The 18,882-nt window shown below is 37.8% G+C and overlaps 1 protein-coding gene across 2 annotated transcripts in view; it reads left to right on the forward strand.

Moving 5' to 3' along the window:
* The window catches only part of BRAF (B-Raf proto-oncogene, serine/threonine kinase), an 88,367-nt gene that overhangs the window by 42,424 nt on the left and 27,061 nt on the right, over positions 1 to 18,882 (forward strand). For both annotated transcript variants that reach the window (XM_074871799.1, XM_074871800.1), the window contains exons 4-9: positions 2,323 to 2,426; positions 3,129 to 3,231; positions 4,569 to 4,717; positions 5,836 to 5,955; positions 14,462 to 14,621; positions 16,178 to 16,214. In XM_074871799.1, coding sequence (XP_074727900.1) covers positions 2,323 to 2,426; positions 3,129 to 3,231; positions 4,569 to 4,717; positions 5,836 to 5,955; positions 14,462 to 14,621; positions 16,178 to 16,214 — 673 coding nt within the window. The remainder of the gene's footprint in view (positions 1 to 2,322; positions 2,427 to 3,128; positions 3,232 to 4,568; positions 4,718 to 5,835; positions 5,956 to 14,461; positions 14,622 to 16,177; positions 16,215 to 18,882) is intronic.

Here is an 18,882-nt window from a genome sequence, read left to right on the forward strand (position 1 = left end):
CAGAGGATGGTGGAAGCATCCCAGGCCACCAGCAGGTCCCGGCTCTTGCTGTCCAGCAGCAGCTCCAGTCTGAGTCCCCCCCTTAGGACTTGTCACTACTTGGCTTTATAGAGAGTGCTCTGTGCGCTGTTACACTTCCATGCTCTGCGACAGGGCCATCGCCATGGCCTCATGTGCCTGGGACCTTCAAGGCCAGCAAGGGAGGGAGTAATCAGCCTGGCGCCCAGGAACCTTGAGGCCGGCAGGGAGAGGAAGAAGAAATCTGTTTGGTTTGTCTGCTTGGTGCACAGGGCCTGATTATGAGGGGGAAGAGAACCGATATGTGACCTGCTTGGTCGCAGAGAATGACTGCTTGCCTCATAAAATGGTGTTAGTTATGCTAACCACAGTGCCAGGGCTCGGGAGCAGGGGTGCTGGTCATGGAACGACCCTGTGAAAAGTTGGTTTCGGTGTGAAGAATTAGTTTGGTAGAGACTTCAATAACAGGGGGCTGAATTTTACGATGGGAAGTTGTTGATGGTATTGAAGATAATAGGTGCTCCCAGGCTCCCTCTTAATACCAGTGACAGGTATTAGTAACAATTAAGGATGTTTTATGCTGGAGAAATGACCTACAAGTGATCGAAAGCCACAGTGTTTACTTCTACTTCTAGATTAGTTAAAAGGTGCATTAAGAAGTAATGGAGTGTGTAAAACAAAGTTACTTAAGGCTGAATATCAAGATTGTAAAGCAGTATGCTATAGGATGTTTTTTCCAAGGAATTAGTAAAAATTCTCTTTTTTTAAATGTTTACATGTTGACGAATATCCTATAAGAAGCACTTTCATATTGATAGGAGGAAGATTGTGAAGCAAAATATTCCTTTACTTTGTCTCTTCTGAGAGAGCATATGTTTGAGTTCTAGAAATGTGATATATAGTGTAACCTCAAGTGGTGCTCACAAAGCTACTTGAAATAGACTGCTACTTTTCACTGTCATCCTTAAGTAGGACATAGGGCCCCTAAATACCCATGGAAATTTAAGTGGAAGGAGCAAAAACTAGGCTCTGATCCAAAGCCAGTTGAAGCTGATTAAGAGACTGCTTTTGGCTACTGAGGGCTCTGGCTTAGGCCATTAGCAAGCCAGAATTGAGCATAAGGTGTTCAGACAGACTTTTGTTGTTCGTTAAGTCTGTGGGGTCTTTCTTTTGATTCATGTTTGAGGTGCTGTCTGTGATTACAGGAGATGTCCCAGTGTGTATATGACCTTAAGCGTTACATATTTTCACTGTTGAGTTCTAGAAATAGTAAGTGGGTAATACTCAACACCTTAACTACACTTCGTCACCAGATTATGTATTGTTCTGTTTTTGTGGCTTGACACTACACTGTTAAATCACAGGTATACCTAGAGATGATATACTTACTCCTTTAAGATATGCCTACAGCTGGGATAGAGTAGAGGCAAGGAAGATATCTTCACTTTGCATAGTTTGCAGTTATTTGGCTAGTTTTAGTGTGCTTCTCCATTCTTCCTATCCTGTTAGATATTTAAACTTTTCAAATAGTGAAACAGAAGAGGAATATGTTTCTCAAATAGGAAGTGTCTGTAGAGTTGCAAATATAGGTTAGTGAGAGGTGATGGTGTGCCCGACCCATATGATTGTTTTATTTTACTTGCTTGCTTATCTTCTATTTTAGAAATAGAAAATAAAATGTTTACATTTTTTCATAATGTTTTTTTGAGCTCAGTCCAAGTTAGTTCTTTCATTTTAATTTCACTTGGCTTGTTGCCCCACTTAATTTTACAGCTTGGCCTAAACTTTTTATAGATGTACATAGTTATTAGCTATCTGTGTGCTGTGTCTCCACTTTCTTCAAGTTGAGAAGAGTTGGAAGGTCATTTTTGGAGTTGGGTCAAGATTTCATTCCAAATGTTAATAGAAATGTAGAGCTTATTCCCTCTTCTAGCTGAACTAGATTGATTATATACTATTCACCAATAAATTTATGGGCTGCCCGGGGAGGTGGTGGACTCCCCATCCCTGGAGGTGTTTAAGAGTAAGGTTGACTTAGTGCTTAGGGATATGCTGTAGTTGGGAACTGTCAGTGTTAGGTCGATGGTTGGACTAGATGATCTTCAAGGTCTTTTCCAACCTAGACGATTCTGTGAAAATTATCCACAGTACAAAAAATATTTTGAAAAATTCAAAAAAAACCTAGCATTCTGTAAAGCATTATGAAAAGTAGGTTTTAGAACTTCAGGGTCAAAATGTTTGCATTGGTTTGGGGGGATAAATTGGAACTTGTTTTAATTAATTTCTTTTATATTTGACCTCCAGGTTCCAGCAAGATGTGGAGTGACAGTCCGAGACAGCCTAAAGAAAGCTCTGATGATGAGAGGTCTTATTCCAGAATGCTGTGCTGTTTACAGAATACAAGATGGGTACGGTTTACGTGTGATGGTTTTTGCTCTTAGAATCTCTTCTTGGAGTTACCCAGTGTGGCCGATATTGTGGAAGTTGTTTTCAAAGCTGGCACTAAATTTGTGTCTTGAAGACGTGTCTAAAAACAATGGCAAACTCCTAGAAAAAGATTAAATCACTTCAAGAACAGGCATAATTTAGAGTAATATGACTGTTGGCAAAACACTCAGTAATCGAACTCATGCTAACCAAACAAGTATTAAATAGGTTTCGTTAAATTTTTGGGTTTATTTGATTTAGTTATAGTGCATTCTTAACTGTATAGAGTTCCTGTGGGGGGAAAAAAAAGAAGAGTTTCCAGCCCTAAGAATTTTGTAGATTATCTTACTGCACAAAATTAGCTGCCTCTTTGGAACTCTTATGGAACAGGTACTTTCACAAGCACTTTACTTCATCAGAAGGGTGTCTGTCACCTTGGAACCAAGGAATTGGCCACTACTGGAACTGATGGAAGAAGACCATTTCCTTCATGCAGTTTGTCCAGGAAGGTGTGCTTTTCTTGCTGTGCACTGAGCTTAATGTCTTGACTTTAACGTTTCCTGTAGTTAGAGACAGGGTAGCAAAGCCCCACAGTGCAACTTTCGACCTGATGTCACATCTTCAGCTGGAGACCTGCAAGGGCTTGTGTGCTGGTGCTAATGAAAGGCTTATTTACACTTCAGAGAGAAGAAGCCAATTGGCTGGGACACTGACATTTCCTGGCTCACGGGAGAAGAGTTGCATGTGGAAGTCTTGGAGAATGTGCCACTCACGACACACAATTTTGTATGTACTGTTTTTTATGAAATGTTAAGTAGAGTTAAATCAACTTTGTACTTTCCGATTCAAATTAACAACTTTGAACAATATTTTGTATCTGTGGAATGTGGTGGGGGTTACAAAAGAAGTTTTTAATCACAATAGCTTAAGCAAATTAGATAGAATTGTAATTTAAATAAGTGATGTTAGAGTACTTGATCGCCCTTAAAACTTTCACTTTTGGATGGAATACACCCTCTAAAATCTATAAATATAGGGGGTTTAAATCAGCACTGCATTGCAGAGCTGTAATAATAATCTACTATTTTTGTATTGCTGTATCTATAAAATGTATTCTGGGCCTCCCTGCTGGCTCTGCAGCAGCAATTAACTAATGAACTAACTATTCCCAGAGCGGTGCTGACATCATCAATGATGCTAGTGCACAAATATGTTCTGACCTGATAAGGCACCAAGTAAATGGAAGCTGCTAAACAGAATCGATCTAAATGGTTCCAGCTACATACAAAATCCTGGAAATAATGTTCGTCACATTGAAAAGAAAGACCTTTTATTTAAATTTTAAAAAAAAAAAAAAAAAAAAAAAAAAACAACAAACAAAACAAACCCAAAATTCTATTTGGAAGCTGCTTAAACTATTTTACTCAAACAAGCTAGTTTGGCTATGGCTAGTTAGATGAAAGTCTAGTAGGCTTAATGGTTTTTTTTATATCCTTCTGGAATTTTGATTATTACATATAGTAATACAACTACAATGTGTTTTTATGCCAAACATTGCTAAATTTGAAAATGAAACTAAATCATTTTTCCCCCTCTATAATATAGGGATAATATATGTTCACCCTTTCGCAATTTTAAATGTTTCTGAGTTTCAGTAGTCAAAATTACAACTATATATGTAACTGTACGTAGAAGCCATATATATAAGCCATATGTATATTTCCAGTCCTGTGAGTGTTGGATAGAAATGTCATTTGACTCCTGGAAAAATTAGATGAGATAATCTTTCAGCAGCTTTTGTTTTTATAGGTTGTGTCCAATTAAATTCTGAATGTTTGTCTCTAGCATGATAATAGTGCACTGTTTTGCTTCAGATTTGTTGCTGGTTTTCTTACTGCTAATGAAGTGAAGCATTAATTGCAATAAATACTTGAAAGAAAACTTTAATGCATGAAGACTATTTCAGAAAGGAGATAATCTTTTATGTGAATCTGATATATAAAACTGTAGCTTCAGCAACAAAAAAGAGGCTTGTAAATGTATTTGAGGGAGCTAAAAGCAAATTGTGTGTCTTAGGCTTACAGGAGGACTCTATTTAATTATGATTATTTTTGACGATGTAGGTACGAAAAACATTCTTCACGTTAGCATTCTGCGACTTTTGTCGAAAGCTGCTTTTCCAGGGATTCCGGTGCCAGACATGTGGCTACAAATTTCACCAGCGCTGTAGTACAGAAGTGCCACTGATGTGTGTTAATTATGACCAACTTGAGTAAGTAATCACAATTGGTTTTAAAGTTGAGCCTTTATTAAACTTAGAGCTGTCAGTGATTTCTTATGTTAAATCTGTAATTCAGACATTCAGAGGAGGTGCCTGAAAAAAATATAGGAGTTCAGCTGTTCTTGTGAGACTGCATAATTCATATTCTTTCTCTACTAGCTCAGACAACCAGTTCATAATTTTTTTTCGGGACTATGAAGTGCTTTCTTTGAAGCATGAATGGGGTGGCTGAGCACTTGACTGTATCAAACAGACTTCTCATTGTTCACAGTTGTTATTCTTAATCAAAACTGCTTCTTTATGTGGTGGCTAGGGCCCTGTTTAAATGTTTAGATGTGGATTTAGATGCGGGTTTATTCTCTTCAACCTGAAAAAAATGTTGAGACACTAGTTTAATATGGGGAAATTGCAGTTGGTTTTAGAGTGATTGAAAATAAATCCATTAGTGAGTTTGATGCGTAGGTAAGAAACATAAAAAAGAATGTCCCAAACAGTCATGTGTTCTTGAATTTAATAGTTGATCTATTTGTGTAAGTCTTTCATATAGGTTAAGGATCTGGTGTAAACTGGTTCTGTGTTATATTTGATTGGTTTCAACAGAGGCTATTAAGTCTTTTAAATAGACTTTCATATAAGGAATCATTTAAAATGTTAGTTTTTTCCCCAAGAATAAATTTAATTTCTGCTTATGTTGGTATTTATGCTGTTTCCTTGGGCATCTCTAGAGTTTGTGCTCAGGGCTTATGGATAACATAGTTCTATCCACTTAGCATTTGTTTTTTGGCAGTGCATCAGTGCAAACATTAAAATAAGTTCATGTACTCAACATATAGATAGGTGTAAGTTGTGCATTCTTGAGGAACCAGATGTTTGCAATTTCAACTAAATTAAAAAATTACTTTCTGCAAAGTATGTGTAAGGCATGATCTTTTGTTCCTTTGTTAAGTAAATAATATTTTTAACAAATCTTGCAGATTAATGTGTTAGTGTAGTCTTTAATTTAAAATTTAGTATTTGATCAGAGGGGTTTTTTTTCAGTCTTTGTTATATTGTGAAGCTTCTGGATTTTGCACAAGTTAGGTTGGTTTTGTTTTGTTCTTGCCTCACAGTTTGCTGTTTGTCTCCAAGTTCTTTGAACATCACCCCATACCACAGGAGGAGGCCTCCTTAGGAGAGACCACCCCAGCATCTGGATCGTACCCCTCAGTGCCCCCCTCAGATTCTGTTGGGTATGACCTTATTCCTGCTGTTTAATAACATTACATTTCAGTACTGTATGCTTAGAAACAATCAAAATACTGCTTTGCAACTCTCTCTACATTTTTGTAATCTGGCTTGTCATGCAACTATATCCACCTATGCTTAACTTCGGAGAAGTGAATGTTTTCATTCACATGAATTATATAAATTAGTAATGAACCCAAGTTAAATGTGTGCATAAGTGTCTGTAGAATTGGGGCCTTACCTGTTAAACTGATTTCTTCTGCATGGTAGCTTAGACCTGGTCTAAACTGGAAAGATTTTATACTTAAAATTAATACAACCCAAAACTATATCCTCGCAAATTCTTTTAGTTTGTGTTATCAAACTACAATTTATTTGCCTTGAAGTGACATGCCTCTGTTTCAGAATAAGCAACACCACTCTAAGATTGGTGGGAACAGATGCCAATTTCAGGTCCATAATACTGCTTTAGTAGCTTTTCCACATACACATTGCTTCAGTATCCTACAGACCAGCTGTCTTCCTCCTGTTTATATGTTAGGATATACCAATAGCATCTGTTTGCTGCAGATCCAAGTTTTGTAAAATTAGCCTTCTAAAACTGACCACAGCCTCCATCCACTGTATTTCCTGCAAAGATTCTGGACCCTCTCTCTGAGAAGAGATAAGTGATCATGTTTAGATCGTTCCCCATAGCTAAGAGATCACTGATACCACCCAGCACTAGATAGTTGAGCAAATCTCCAGGAAGGAGTAACTCACGGAGTATCAAAGTCAAGAAACCTGGGGCAGATTTATTAGGAACACCAAATACAAAAGCCTTCAGAAAAACATTCTTAGGACATGTGTGCTGCATGGAGATGAACTGAACTTGACAGAGAGGCTCTCTTGGAATAGTGAGCATTGTGCCCAAACTAAAGCAGAAATACAGCTGGAAGCTACGCAGGCACCTGTGGACTCTTAACTAGAAGAAAAATTCCCTGGACAGCCAAGACTATTCTATGAAAGATCAAATACGATGTCTCCCAGGAAAATAGATGAAAGTCCTGCAGAGGGAACCTCATTTGGTAAGTACAGAGAGATATGATGCTTTTATTTGTATGATTTTGTGCAGTTTCAAGTAAATTTGGAAGTGCCCCTTCCAGGTAGTGGATGTTGCCTTTATATCCCATGAATGTTAGTAGAGCAGACTGTGGACAAGGCTGCTGCTGTGGTTCTCTAAGCTAAGGCTCTGCCTTTCTCGTGGTACAGCTGAAATTATAACCAGGCTAGAACTATTCATCTGTGAAGAAACTTGTTCATACCAAATGTGTTAAATGCCTGTGGATGCCAAAGGCACTATATAACCCCAATCCTAATACTGGTATATGCCAAATTTTCCTACTTTTCAATTCCCTCTGCCTCACGTTTGTGCTTTCTTACCAGTTTATGAGGATACAACAGGATGGATTATCTTAATTGATACATTCACTACTTCAGGTAGTCTTAGTTCTGTGAAGTAAAAGCTGAAAGAAGAAACTGAGACCAAAGCTGATCAATGCCTTAACGTTTTAAACTTCATATATGTATAAATGTTAGCGTTTAAATATACTTGCCAGCTGAGGTTAAGGAACTCATTCTGAGTATTGCATCTGTAAATGTTTGTGGTTGCAGGAGCTGTAAAAGGTTTCTAGCTTTCTACTTCTTGCTTTTTTGCCTTGCTGTACACTTCATTGTTAAACAAAAGGCATACATCATACCTTCAGAATTCTGTTTATTTTGAAAATGGTTTATGATTATCAGCTGGTGTTCATAAGTAGTATGCATGTTAGAAAGTCATGCACTTTTCCCCAAGCACCTGTGTTTGTAGTATTTCCTTCCAGAAGCAGTTCAGATATTATTGTATGAGCATATAGCGCTGTCCATACCTTTCTCCAGTTATCCTTCTGCCTTTCTTTAATAATACTTCTCTGCTTTTTAAAGACATAATTGTGGAGATGATAATATTTCTGAATATTTTTAGAGTAAAAATAAAATGCTGGCCTTTTCTATAAAAGCAAACACTTACCCACAGTTTTGTTAAAGGGTACTGCTACAATATGGGATAACAGCTCAACTGGAATAAAAAACAAGTCTGACATTTGTGGTTATTTTGTCTGGGAAGAGATGAGGGATTGAACTTTCAGAGTTGTTGGGCAATGGGATTGACAATATGAGGAACTAGCGTGTTATTAACACTTACTAGTTTAATAATTGTTCCTTTGATTTTTCTGTTCTCCTAGCATCTTGCATGGCACAGCCCACAGAGGAAGGGATGTTACTAATCATTTGGTAAACCTGAGGAAAGAGAAGGCAAACATCCTTCTTCATCTTTACCCTTGTGAAGGGATTCCAGCAGCAGGCAAAGTGCCCAAAGAAAGGAAGAGTGTGTGTTGCAAGACAAGCTCAAGAGCCAAAGGCATGTGTGACATGCTGAGAAATTGTCAAGGGATCAAATGAAGAAAGAGAAAGGGACATAAAGGAAAAGACCATTGGACATTATGCAAAAGCGGCTAAACATGCTGGAGAACTTTGTTTCGCTTTGCTCATGTGTAACATCCTAAAGCAATCCAGTCCTGTAGCCTTTCATTCTTCCAACTGTAAGCCATAGGCAGTCCCTCCAGATGTTCCTTCCCAAGATAAAGGAGCACATATGGTCCCACATGCACATTTCTGAATTCCTTATAAAAATGTGTCCAACCTCCATATTAGGTCTTTTGTCCCATTTTAGTTTTTTCAGTTTGCACTATCCTGTTGTGCCAAAGCAGCCCTTCTAGTTATAATGTGCACTTAACTGGAAAGAATTATTAAAGTAGGTGTCCCTAATAGTAGCCATTTGTAATAAAATTGAAGTACCCAAACTGTATATAATACATTGTATTCATTTCATTCATTGCACTATCATAAAGTTTCTTCTGTATCTTTGCTAGTAAAATATGAGCACAGAATTTCTGTGAACCCAGTTCCCTGGATCTTACAGATAGATGAAAAAGGGAGTTAGCTACTCAAAATATTCCAAAGTTGTCTTTTCCAACTTCCATCTATTCTCTCAGATGTTGTGATGTTGGGCAAAACTCGGCAAATTCATGAGGCAGATGTTATGGCAGGCTAAGTAACCTGTGAAGTGGTTGGTAAGGGGGTACATGGTCAGGCTTTTGAATAGCACAGAGGCAGGTTGGACTCAATAGGAACTGAAAGTGTTTGCTTTGCTTGAGGCAGAACACTGCTAGTAAGCAGGTTGACAACATCTTGGCTCTTTGAAAAACAACATTTCCCAACATGCTTAATCTTCTAAATTTGAGAAGGGAAGGGGGACTGTCTGGTTCACCATTCTTGGAAGCTTGCCAGTCCCTGGCTTGGAGGAGGCTCCGGCATGTGATTAAACACCTCTGTTTTCCTTTTTGTCTTTCAAATGTTCACTGATCATTCTGCCTCAGCTGAAGGTATTTTAGTCTAGAAAAGCTTCTGGAAAACCGAAGAAACAAAGACACAGTCTTACAATATTGTATTTAGTACTACAGCACCATTTAGATCCCCATGTGCTTAAGTGAACAAAAGCTTTGTGTTTTATTGCATAAAACAATGATGAACTTTCCCCCTAAAAATTCTGGCACTAGACCTTTTCCAAACCACTCCATATAAATGCTAGCAAGCATCCTACAGTATCCAACTCGATATGCATTCTTGCTGAGCAGAAAAGGCCTGGTAACAGAACCTTTAGAAAAGTCATCTTTAGTCTGTAGAACAGGTGGGGAAAACTTCTTGCTCCCCAAAACTTTATTTGCAAAAACGTGGTAGTGAACTGAAACCTGGTTTGGAGGACTAACGACAGCTGTGTAGGTTCTCTTGATAGCTCCTGGTACATGAAGCTATCAGAAATTTTAGGAAAGCATTGCTAAGCTTTGATCTGGGCCCAAAGGCCAATATAAATGCACACCATTGTGATAATCCTGGCAGTTGTTTTACACCTGCACAAGCCAGCATGGATGAAAACAAGTTGTTATGGTATAGAAAAATGCACTAATCCATATGAAGTTATGACTGTTACAGCTCTGTTCTGTGGTGCTTTTAGACTGACTCCACAGGATGATGTAAGAGTGATCTTCTCTAGCTTGTAGTTACAAACTTGTACTGCTATCCTTTACCCCACATCAACATTTGATTTGGTGTTATTCACTATTTCCAGGCTGAAGAGGAGGGGAAAGAAAAAAATTACTTTGTTTTCTGGCAATATCTATGGAGTACCATAATAATTAAATTAGAACATGTTTGACCTCCAAAATGTAGTTTACCTGTTTCCTAGTGTAGCTGAAACACCATTGTATCCCAGATCATAAGCAGTCCATAGAAACAGCTTGAAAATGGAAGTGCACTGTGTTCTTCACTAACAGCAGTAACAAAAAGAAAGCCCATTGTGCTGTGGTGCAAACAACAAAAAAAAGCCTTCATATGCAGATTAGCTTTAGGTTTATCTTGGGTATGAGTATGCAGTCTACCAGGTGAATAGTGTGTACTACACTGAGCCCTGTGGCTGAACTGAGATGCACTTGTTGAGGCTGGGAGGGGGAGAAGAAAAATCTCAGTCCAGTAGAGATGCTGTTATTTTAAAAGGGAAGTGGCACACACCCTATAACTGAAGCTAGGTGAATGTGAATTTTCAGTTTAATTATTTGCCTAACTACAGCAAAATAAAAACCCAAACAAAAATTGTGAAGCCAAAACAAATCTCTTTTAAGAAAAATCTTTCCTGAGTAGACCAGTTCTTAAACACATGAAACATTCCATTGGTGAGTTAAAGGAAACTGAGGAAAAACAATATGAAAATTTTCTTTTGTGTTTGTAAAGTGAACTAACTGGTATCATTGCAAGTTCTAAGATCTGGGGGAGGTACTTATATGATTTTATGAAATTGTTTGTTTATATATAAAGTAGCATGTGTAGGCACTTTTCTGAGTTATCTTGCTCCTTCCCATGGACCCAGTTTTGTAGAATAGTATTGTGGACACATTGACACTTGCTGTGATTGAGTAAAAATCTACATCTGTCTGCAATTACTCTTGTCTCCTGACAAAACCTTTTTCTGTTTTGTCTTGATAAAAAGGGAGGGAACAATGTGCTTATCCCAAATACATGGTCCAAGGAAAAGGCATGTTCTATTATACTGCCAGGAAAGTTTATAGCATATTAAATCAAAATTTGACAACTCTTATCAGCTTGCTGCCTGAGAAACTGAGAATTGTTTGTTAAAGGAATGCCCCCATCTAAGAGGCTGGAAGAAAGTGTGCAAGAGAGGTGGTACAACCTCTCTAATATGTCAGAATGTTGACCTTTTTATTTGTAGAAGGTCTCATCTAGATAGGAGGTTGACTGTTAACTGCTTACAAAGGCCACAGGAGCAACAGATACTCCAATCCTGGTATTTAAACCGCTCCTTCTTTAAAACCCAGCCTGCTATACATATGTGCCACAGTAAACAGTCCTTTGCAGCAGCTGTGTTCTGGTCCTCTTGATTTTTTTTTTTTTTTTTTTTTTTTTTGCAATATGTTTGGCACCGTGTTTGCATAACCTACAGGACTAGTTTTGTAACTTGCCTGGAACAGACAATGTCACTCTCTTCCAAATCATGATGGCTGATCCTTTTTGTCCTTTCTACCCTCCTGGATTAATTAAAATTTCAGAATACTGTAAGAACAGATTTTTGGTAGCTAAGAGGATTGCTCCATTCTTTGTGGTGAAATGTTTTCTGTAGCTCGAGATCTTGATGCAGATCAAGATACAGCCTTTGCCACACACAAGCAGAGGCTGGTGGTAATCTCTTCTGAGCTTGTGCTCTCAGGCCATCTCGGCTAGTAAACCACGTGTCTTTCTCTTCACTAGTTAACTTTTTCAAGCAAAATTTCCATTTAGCAAAAATAACCTACCTTTTTGCAAGTGTCCCAAGGACACCCATTCATGAAATCCTGATTGTATAGATGGAGCACAAGCCCAACTGCATATGGGACTCCCATCTCTGGATTCTTCGGTGTCTAAAGCCCAGAGATCCTCCCAATAATAGTTTAGAGACTCCAGAGTTCTTTATTAGCCTGTAATTGTTTTCTAAAGATCTGAACTTCCCCCATATAGAGTTTAATGAGTAGAAAGATCTATTCAGGTTGTTTTCAAACATGGTATGACAGAGCTTTCTATCTGTACTAGTAACACAATAAGCATGATGACCTGTGACCAGAAATACAGAAGTATTTGCAGATTCCCTTAGCAGATGACCATTTATGACTCAAAGGAGGATGTAATTGAAACAATATTTTCTGCAATTTGGTTTTCTCTCCTTGGCTTACTCATCACAGAAGATCTGATTGCTTCTGTTCTTGTCGTGTGGCAGAGCTCAAATGCTGTCTCTCAGTAACTCATTGCAATGATCTGATATTTGTTCTTACACATTCCCCTTAATTTGTTATTACTGAGAACTCTCAGGAAGTTTGGGCAGGAGTTAGCTATCCCAACAATGACAGTAGTGGCCTGAGACTTTTTAGGCTTTACTTACGAAATCGTTCTGTGCAGCATCTGACACGCTTGCCTTAACATGAAAATACAGTGCCTTAGAATGTCAACCAAGTGCTGTGTTTGTATCTGTACAGTATCCCATCTCCTGATGTGGGTTCTAGTTGCATGATTTCCTTACAAAAATGTTTAGAAGTTCAAAAATTTCTCATCTACAATAGAAAAGATGTTACCCAGAGGCACTTGTTAGCAATGAATGAAAACTTTAGCTTATGTATATGTATGTTTCTGAAATTCAGAGCATCTTCTAAAATGCTGGGCTGTTCAAGGCCCTTTCTCAGAGATTTGTCTGTTGGCAGTTTCAGTTCATTGCTTCCTAATATCTTCCCAATATTTATATTGTCATGAGACAATAGGTAGCAACTTTTAAAAGAAGTTAAGCAGGGTTAAACCCACTATCTATTCTTCCTCTGTCCCACCTCCCCACTTCCAAAACATAACCTAAGTACTTTTTTACAAGGCTTCACTAGACTGTTATTTGACTTAATTCACAAGTGCTGTGTTTCCCTCTTCTCAATTGTGAGACTTGGCCAGGAAGGAAAAGATGACAGGTACTTAGGATACAGATAGCACTGAGTTCTGGGATCAGTGCCAAACTGTATATTCAATGAAAGCTAGGATAAGTCTTTTAAAGCAGACCCATTTCTGAAAAAATGTCAAGAGATCCTGTTGAAAATGTTAGTTGTCTCTAAAGATCTTTGGAGAGGCCAGGGAGTGTTCGCTTGCAGGAGGTAGCACCAGGACCTGTTGCTGCTATATGCTGCTGTATAGTCTATTTCTGAAGCTTCTCCCTGTGGGCATTGCCTTGGTGGGCATGGTAACTAACCCATGAGTAACTGAATGGCTGGAAGACTCTGCTCCTCTCTTAGGAATTGTGTTTTCTCTAAGTCCTAAAAACCTTGTTGCCAGATATCATGTATATTTTAACATAAAGTTTTCTTTGACAAAGGTGGCAAATGCTTCTCATTGACCTTTTGCCTTATATCTATTAAATTGAATTTTTAAGACTTAACAGTGACTGACCTTGAGTTGAGTAAGAGATAAATGCCAATTTATCGTACTTTAACAAAATAAATGGATAACCAAAGAAGTTATATTCTGCCTTCTTGCAAACAAAAAAGCAAGTGTTTAGATGTTTTGTCTTTTAAATATATGATTCCTGGTACCATAAATTAAAGACTTTATCTACATTTATGACTGGCAGCATTTGCATTTCTTCACAAAACTTTTCTGTATAGACTGAATGCTTATCTTTCAAGTCAAATCTATTGCATTGCCTAACCTTAGCACTGTAAATAATGTTGTACTGTTCAAAGTTATTTCTTAAAGGTTGAGGTTAAGAGGTGTAATGTTTATTTTTAGTATCAATAGTTCATATTATGTTGGCTATAATATTAATCAATTATGTTGAATGACCAGTATGTAATTTCCAGTCTTTCTTCAATGAACAATAATCCCATCCATCAAATTTGTCCTATGGCATCTTCTGGCTACAGTGTTGATGTGAGATGTTAAGCATTTTTAGTTCTCAGTGGGTTGCCATTAAAAAGAGTGTATTGCATGAACTCTGAAGTGAGGAAACTGCACAGTATCTTGCCATCTGCATTACATGTTGGACTACGTGAATTTTTCAGATCAGGATTTATTATTATTAGTTTGGTATGGTATGTTAGGGTTTTTTGGTTTGTTTTTTTTTTTTTAACTTGGAACACTTCACAGCCATGTAATTAGATGGTTTGTGCAGTGGAGAGTTGTTGCAGTTGATCATAAGGGAGTAGAGATTGTTCATTATAAATTGTTTTTATGCAGGCCTTTAGATCAGTGTTTTTAAACGTATGTATTATTATAGTTGAAAAGGACTTACCACACCCACTATGCAGTATTTGAAGCCATTTGTAGACCTAAATCCTCTTTTTCCTTGACTTTGTTTCTCAGACCACCAATTCTCCCTAGTCCTTCTCCTTCAAAATCCATTCCAATCCCACAGCCCCTCCGACCAGCAGATGAAGACCATCGGAATCAATTTGGGCAACGCGACCGATCCTCTTCAGCTCCCAATGTTCACATCAATACAATTGAGCCAGTCAATATTGATGTAAGTATTAACAACATTTGGGTCAGGAATAGTAGATTTGATATTTCCCTTATGAATATCAGTGCATTAAATTTATTATGTGTACACACGAGTGCCATGTTTCTGAGCTAATCCTTGGTGGTCTGTCAGAGTCTTCGTAGATCCCATGTAAGACTTTTTTGCTGTTGAGAGCTGTAAGAATGCAAATAACCCATTCTCCAAAAGCAGAACTGCCTTCTGACTGTCCTGTCCTTTCATTTTCAAAGAAATGTTCTGCCACAAACCACTACTCTTTTTTTTTTTTTTGTCATTAGTCCCAAGGCTCGTTTGTGCTGCTAGCCATACCACAGTGTTAAGAATGAGAGCCATTAACCACTCTTGCAAACAATTATGTGTTAAGCATGTTTCTTTATATGCAGGATAGGGATTTTTAGTATTTGTAATTCAAGTAATATTTCTAGCATTGAATAAAATTAAATTATTGCAGTCTTACTGCAGATTTACTGAATGTTCCTTAGGATTTCAAGAGCCCAGTATATATTGTTCTGAGCATTCTTTTGGAGTGTTCAAAAACTGCTTCACATAACTCATTTTCCACATTCTTGAAATTTCTGGATGCTGAATCATAAATAACAATGATGGCTGATAGCAGGTGTAAGGCCAGCTAGGACCTTTCAAAATGTTGGTCGCAACAACCTCCTTGTAATTTTGCTAACGTATACAGCTTGTATTTTACCTTTAAGTCTTACTCTCTAGAAATTAGTCATTTGTTAGGTGAGCAGTCTTGAAGTCTGGCTAGATGCTAAGGCACAAAATCTGTTTTGCCTGTGAGCTGCGTGAAAGGTGTTAGTTGAGTATTAAGAGTGTGGCTGTGTGGACATTTGCATATGGTATATGGCAGTGGTGCAGCTGAGACGGGACCAGTGCTTTCAACTTGATGAAAACAGACATACAGAGGCAAACTGCTACAGTTTTCTAATTTTCTTCTGTTCAGAAAATCCTTAGTGTAGTTTACTTTTAGTCTGAATATGTTGCAGAAGATACTCTCAGTTCACAGTGGATTGCAAGTGAAGGAAACCTTTTGCAATTAGTCATTTCTGAGCAGAACAGAGTGTGCCTGGCTATGCAAATGAGATGCTTTGTTACAAGAAAAAACAAAGCAGAACTCGTTTGACTGATGTACCTCAGTACAGGAAATTGGTGTCCCAGCTTCTGATATGACAGTTCAAATAATTTGTGCCACAAACACTAACTAGAATGTTTGGTTCGATATTTCTTCATGCGTTTTGACCAACTGCGTGTTTAAATCAATATTTTCATGTCAGCATCTATTTTTGGTGGTGTACATTTCACTTCACTACTGAGAGATGCTGTTTTAAAGCAACTAATTTTGAAAAGTTTAGTAGTTGTTATAAGTAGTTCTTCAGAGTCACTGCTATTGGTAAGCCAGGCTAGCAAACAGCTTTTAATTCATGGACAACATATGAGATTACAGATTCTCAATTTGATCAATCTTAATTGATTCTGGTATGTAAACAATAGTACCTAAATTAAACACTTTTTTTTTTAATTTATAGGACTTGATTAGAGACCAGGGTTTACGAGGAGAGGGAGGTAAGTAGTGTTTAAACTAGTTACTGTGCTATATGTAATTACACAACCACTCTGTCCCTTCCCTTTGTTCTACTTCCTTCTACAAAACACAGGCACAAAGGAAAATATGACTAGAACAAAATATTAATTTGCATTTGCTTGTCCATGAACTTAATATTTGTCTAACAAAGGTTTGAGTCATTTGCCAGTCATTATGGGAGTGGGGGAGACGGAAGGAGAAAAAGTTTTGAAGCGGTATCTAGTTTTTTAGTTTTAAAATTATCTTGCACCATCACTTTTTTGCTCAACACAGACACACTCATTCACTCACATGGCTGCACACAGATATGCTACAACTTCCCAACTCTCTCAAAGATTTTTATGCCTGTTGTTACCTTTCCACCCATGGAAACAACGGGGGTTTTCATTGAAAACTATCAACGTGGTAGATGGACCTTACAGACAAACTGCTGCATCCTAAAGCAGCATGACATACTCCAGTTCTTCTCCCCCTCTGCCCCTGCTGAAGATGCTGCTTTGCTGTACTGCATGCCTGTGCTACTCTTGGAACCAGGTTGTTAGGACCTTACGCTAAGGCCCGGTCTTCTTATGTTTCCTTCAGTAACACACAGCCCTAATTCACAGTTAAGTCAGGACTAGTGCCAGAAGATTTATTTTTTTTCACATGTTATGCATGGGTCTGTTAAGTCACTTCTCCCACTGGCTGTCAAGGTCCTGAGAGGGCTTCTTATGTGCTGTATTTATTCCTATGAATATAATAATAATAATATAGAAATAAAGACATACTAAGTAGGGCAGGCATGTGACAGTTTTTCCAACTCCAAATCATTAATGCAGTCGTCTTCTACTAATTATAACTTGCTTCAGCCATAAGTAAAGACTGAATTACCTTAGTACACTCTATCCTAATCTCTAAGGTTTTGTATTATGGGCTATCACTGACTTTGTTTCTCCCATCCAAATCTGGTAGTCGGTAGGATGGTACCTACCTACTACGTTGTGTTTGATGGAGCTATTTTTAATTATGCCAGCAATAGACCGCTTTTAAAAAAGAAATTTCCTTTAATCCTGCAGGCCTACTAATTTAAAGTTGCCAGTTTTAGCTATTTTTGTATGTGTTGATAGGTGTGGCTCTCCAGTTTTGCCCATTTTGTCCAGCATTTAAATGTTGTGCTATCATGTTGGTTTTAACTTCTGATCATAAACTGTCTGCTTGGCATCTGAAAACAATTGGCAATTCCCAGTCCTGAAACAGTGTTATTAGTAATTGACTTTTTTTTTTCTTCAAAGTACAGAAGCAATCTATGAATAGGAGTCAAAGCATCCTAGTTATTTCCCATGACTTCTTTCATTTCTTCTATGTGTCTGTCTTTCTGTCTCTGCCTGCCCGTCTCTTTCTCTCTAACAGCCCCTTTGAACCAGCTGATGCGCTGTCTTCGGAAATACCAATCCCGGACTCCCAGTCCCCTCCTTCATTCTGTCCCCAGTGAAATAGTGTTTGATTTTGAGCCTGGCCCAGTGTTCAGAGGTAGTTGGGCTCTTCTTTCTTGTTTTCACCCAAACAAAATAAGTAAAACCACAGATGCTGTTTGTGCCTCACCCTCACACCGTGTGTATGTAAGTGTGTGAGTTTATCAAAACACCTCTGTTTTTTGCTTGGCCTGGCTGGAATGCTTTGAATGTGCTTTTCACACATACTCACTTTCACCTTTACACGCTTGAAAATGACTATAAAGAAACTCTGACTTAAATCTTCAAAAGCAAGGAATTTCATAGTTGAGGTTTTTATGTGGACCTTAACTTAATTTTTCTAAACAAAGGTCCTTGGATTGCATTGCAGAGATATTAAAGTGACATCCTTAACTTAGAATTTCCTTGACTGTTCAGTTTAAGTCAGTTCAGTGCTTTAACAGTTTTCGATACTCAATATTCTTTGTTTTGAAAAGTGATCTAGGAAATAAATCAAATGTGAATTACAAACATTTCCATTGATATCTTGTTAGGTCTCAAGCTTTCCAAGTAACGTGTCATGTCAACTTTCAACAAATAGTTCATTTTAAGAACGTGCTATTGATACTACATTGGGGCCTGAGATGGTTTAGACCATGTAGATTTTATTTAGTTCGTAAATTTCCAGTGAAACTGTATTTGTGTCCTGTACCATGTGAAATAAGACTCTTCCATTTTCACATCATTGACTTTGGGGGTAATTCAGGCCTAAAGCTGTCAATGGATCTGTTGTATTGCACAAAATTCCAAAAACCTCTGTGGGATTTCATATGGTGGAGAAACCAACTAGTGAGTGAAATGTAAACATCTGTGTCTATACGTATACATGTAGAAATGGGTAGTTCAGTGCATGTAGTGTGGTTTTCAAATGCTACCATTTTGGCTGTTTCAAAGACTTTTGTTTCAGAATATATTAAGAGCAGTTCACCTTGTGAACTTGTAAAATTCTTCCAGAAGTCTTTGTAAGAAGACAGGTGTTCCCAACAAGCAAACTGGCTACAGAATGGAGTATGTTACACACAGCTTCAGAGTCCAAGCTAATGACTTAAGTCCAACATTATCTGAAGTATTCTACTCTAATAACTTGGAAAACAGGCCATCTGGTATTATTATCAACAGATAACTGTAATGTTCTACCATGTGCTGTAAACGTTTTTGG

The sequence above is a fragment of the Strix uralensis genome, chromosome 5 (genome assembly GCF_047716275.1).
Source record: "Strix uralensis isolate ZFMK-TIS-50842 chromosome 5, bStrUra1, whole genome shotgun sequence".
Lineage (NCBI taxonomy): Eukaryota > Metazoa > Chordata > Aves > Strigiformes > Strigidae > Strix > Strix uralensis.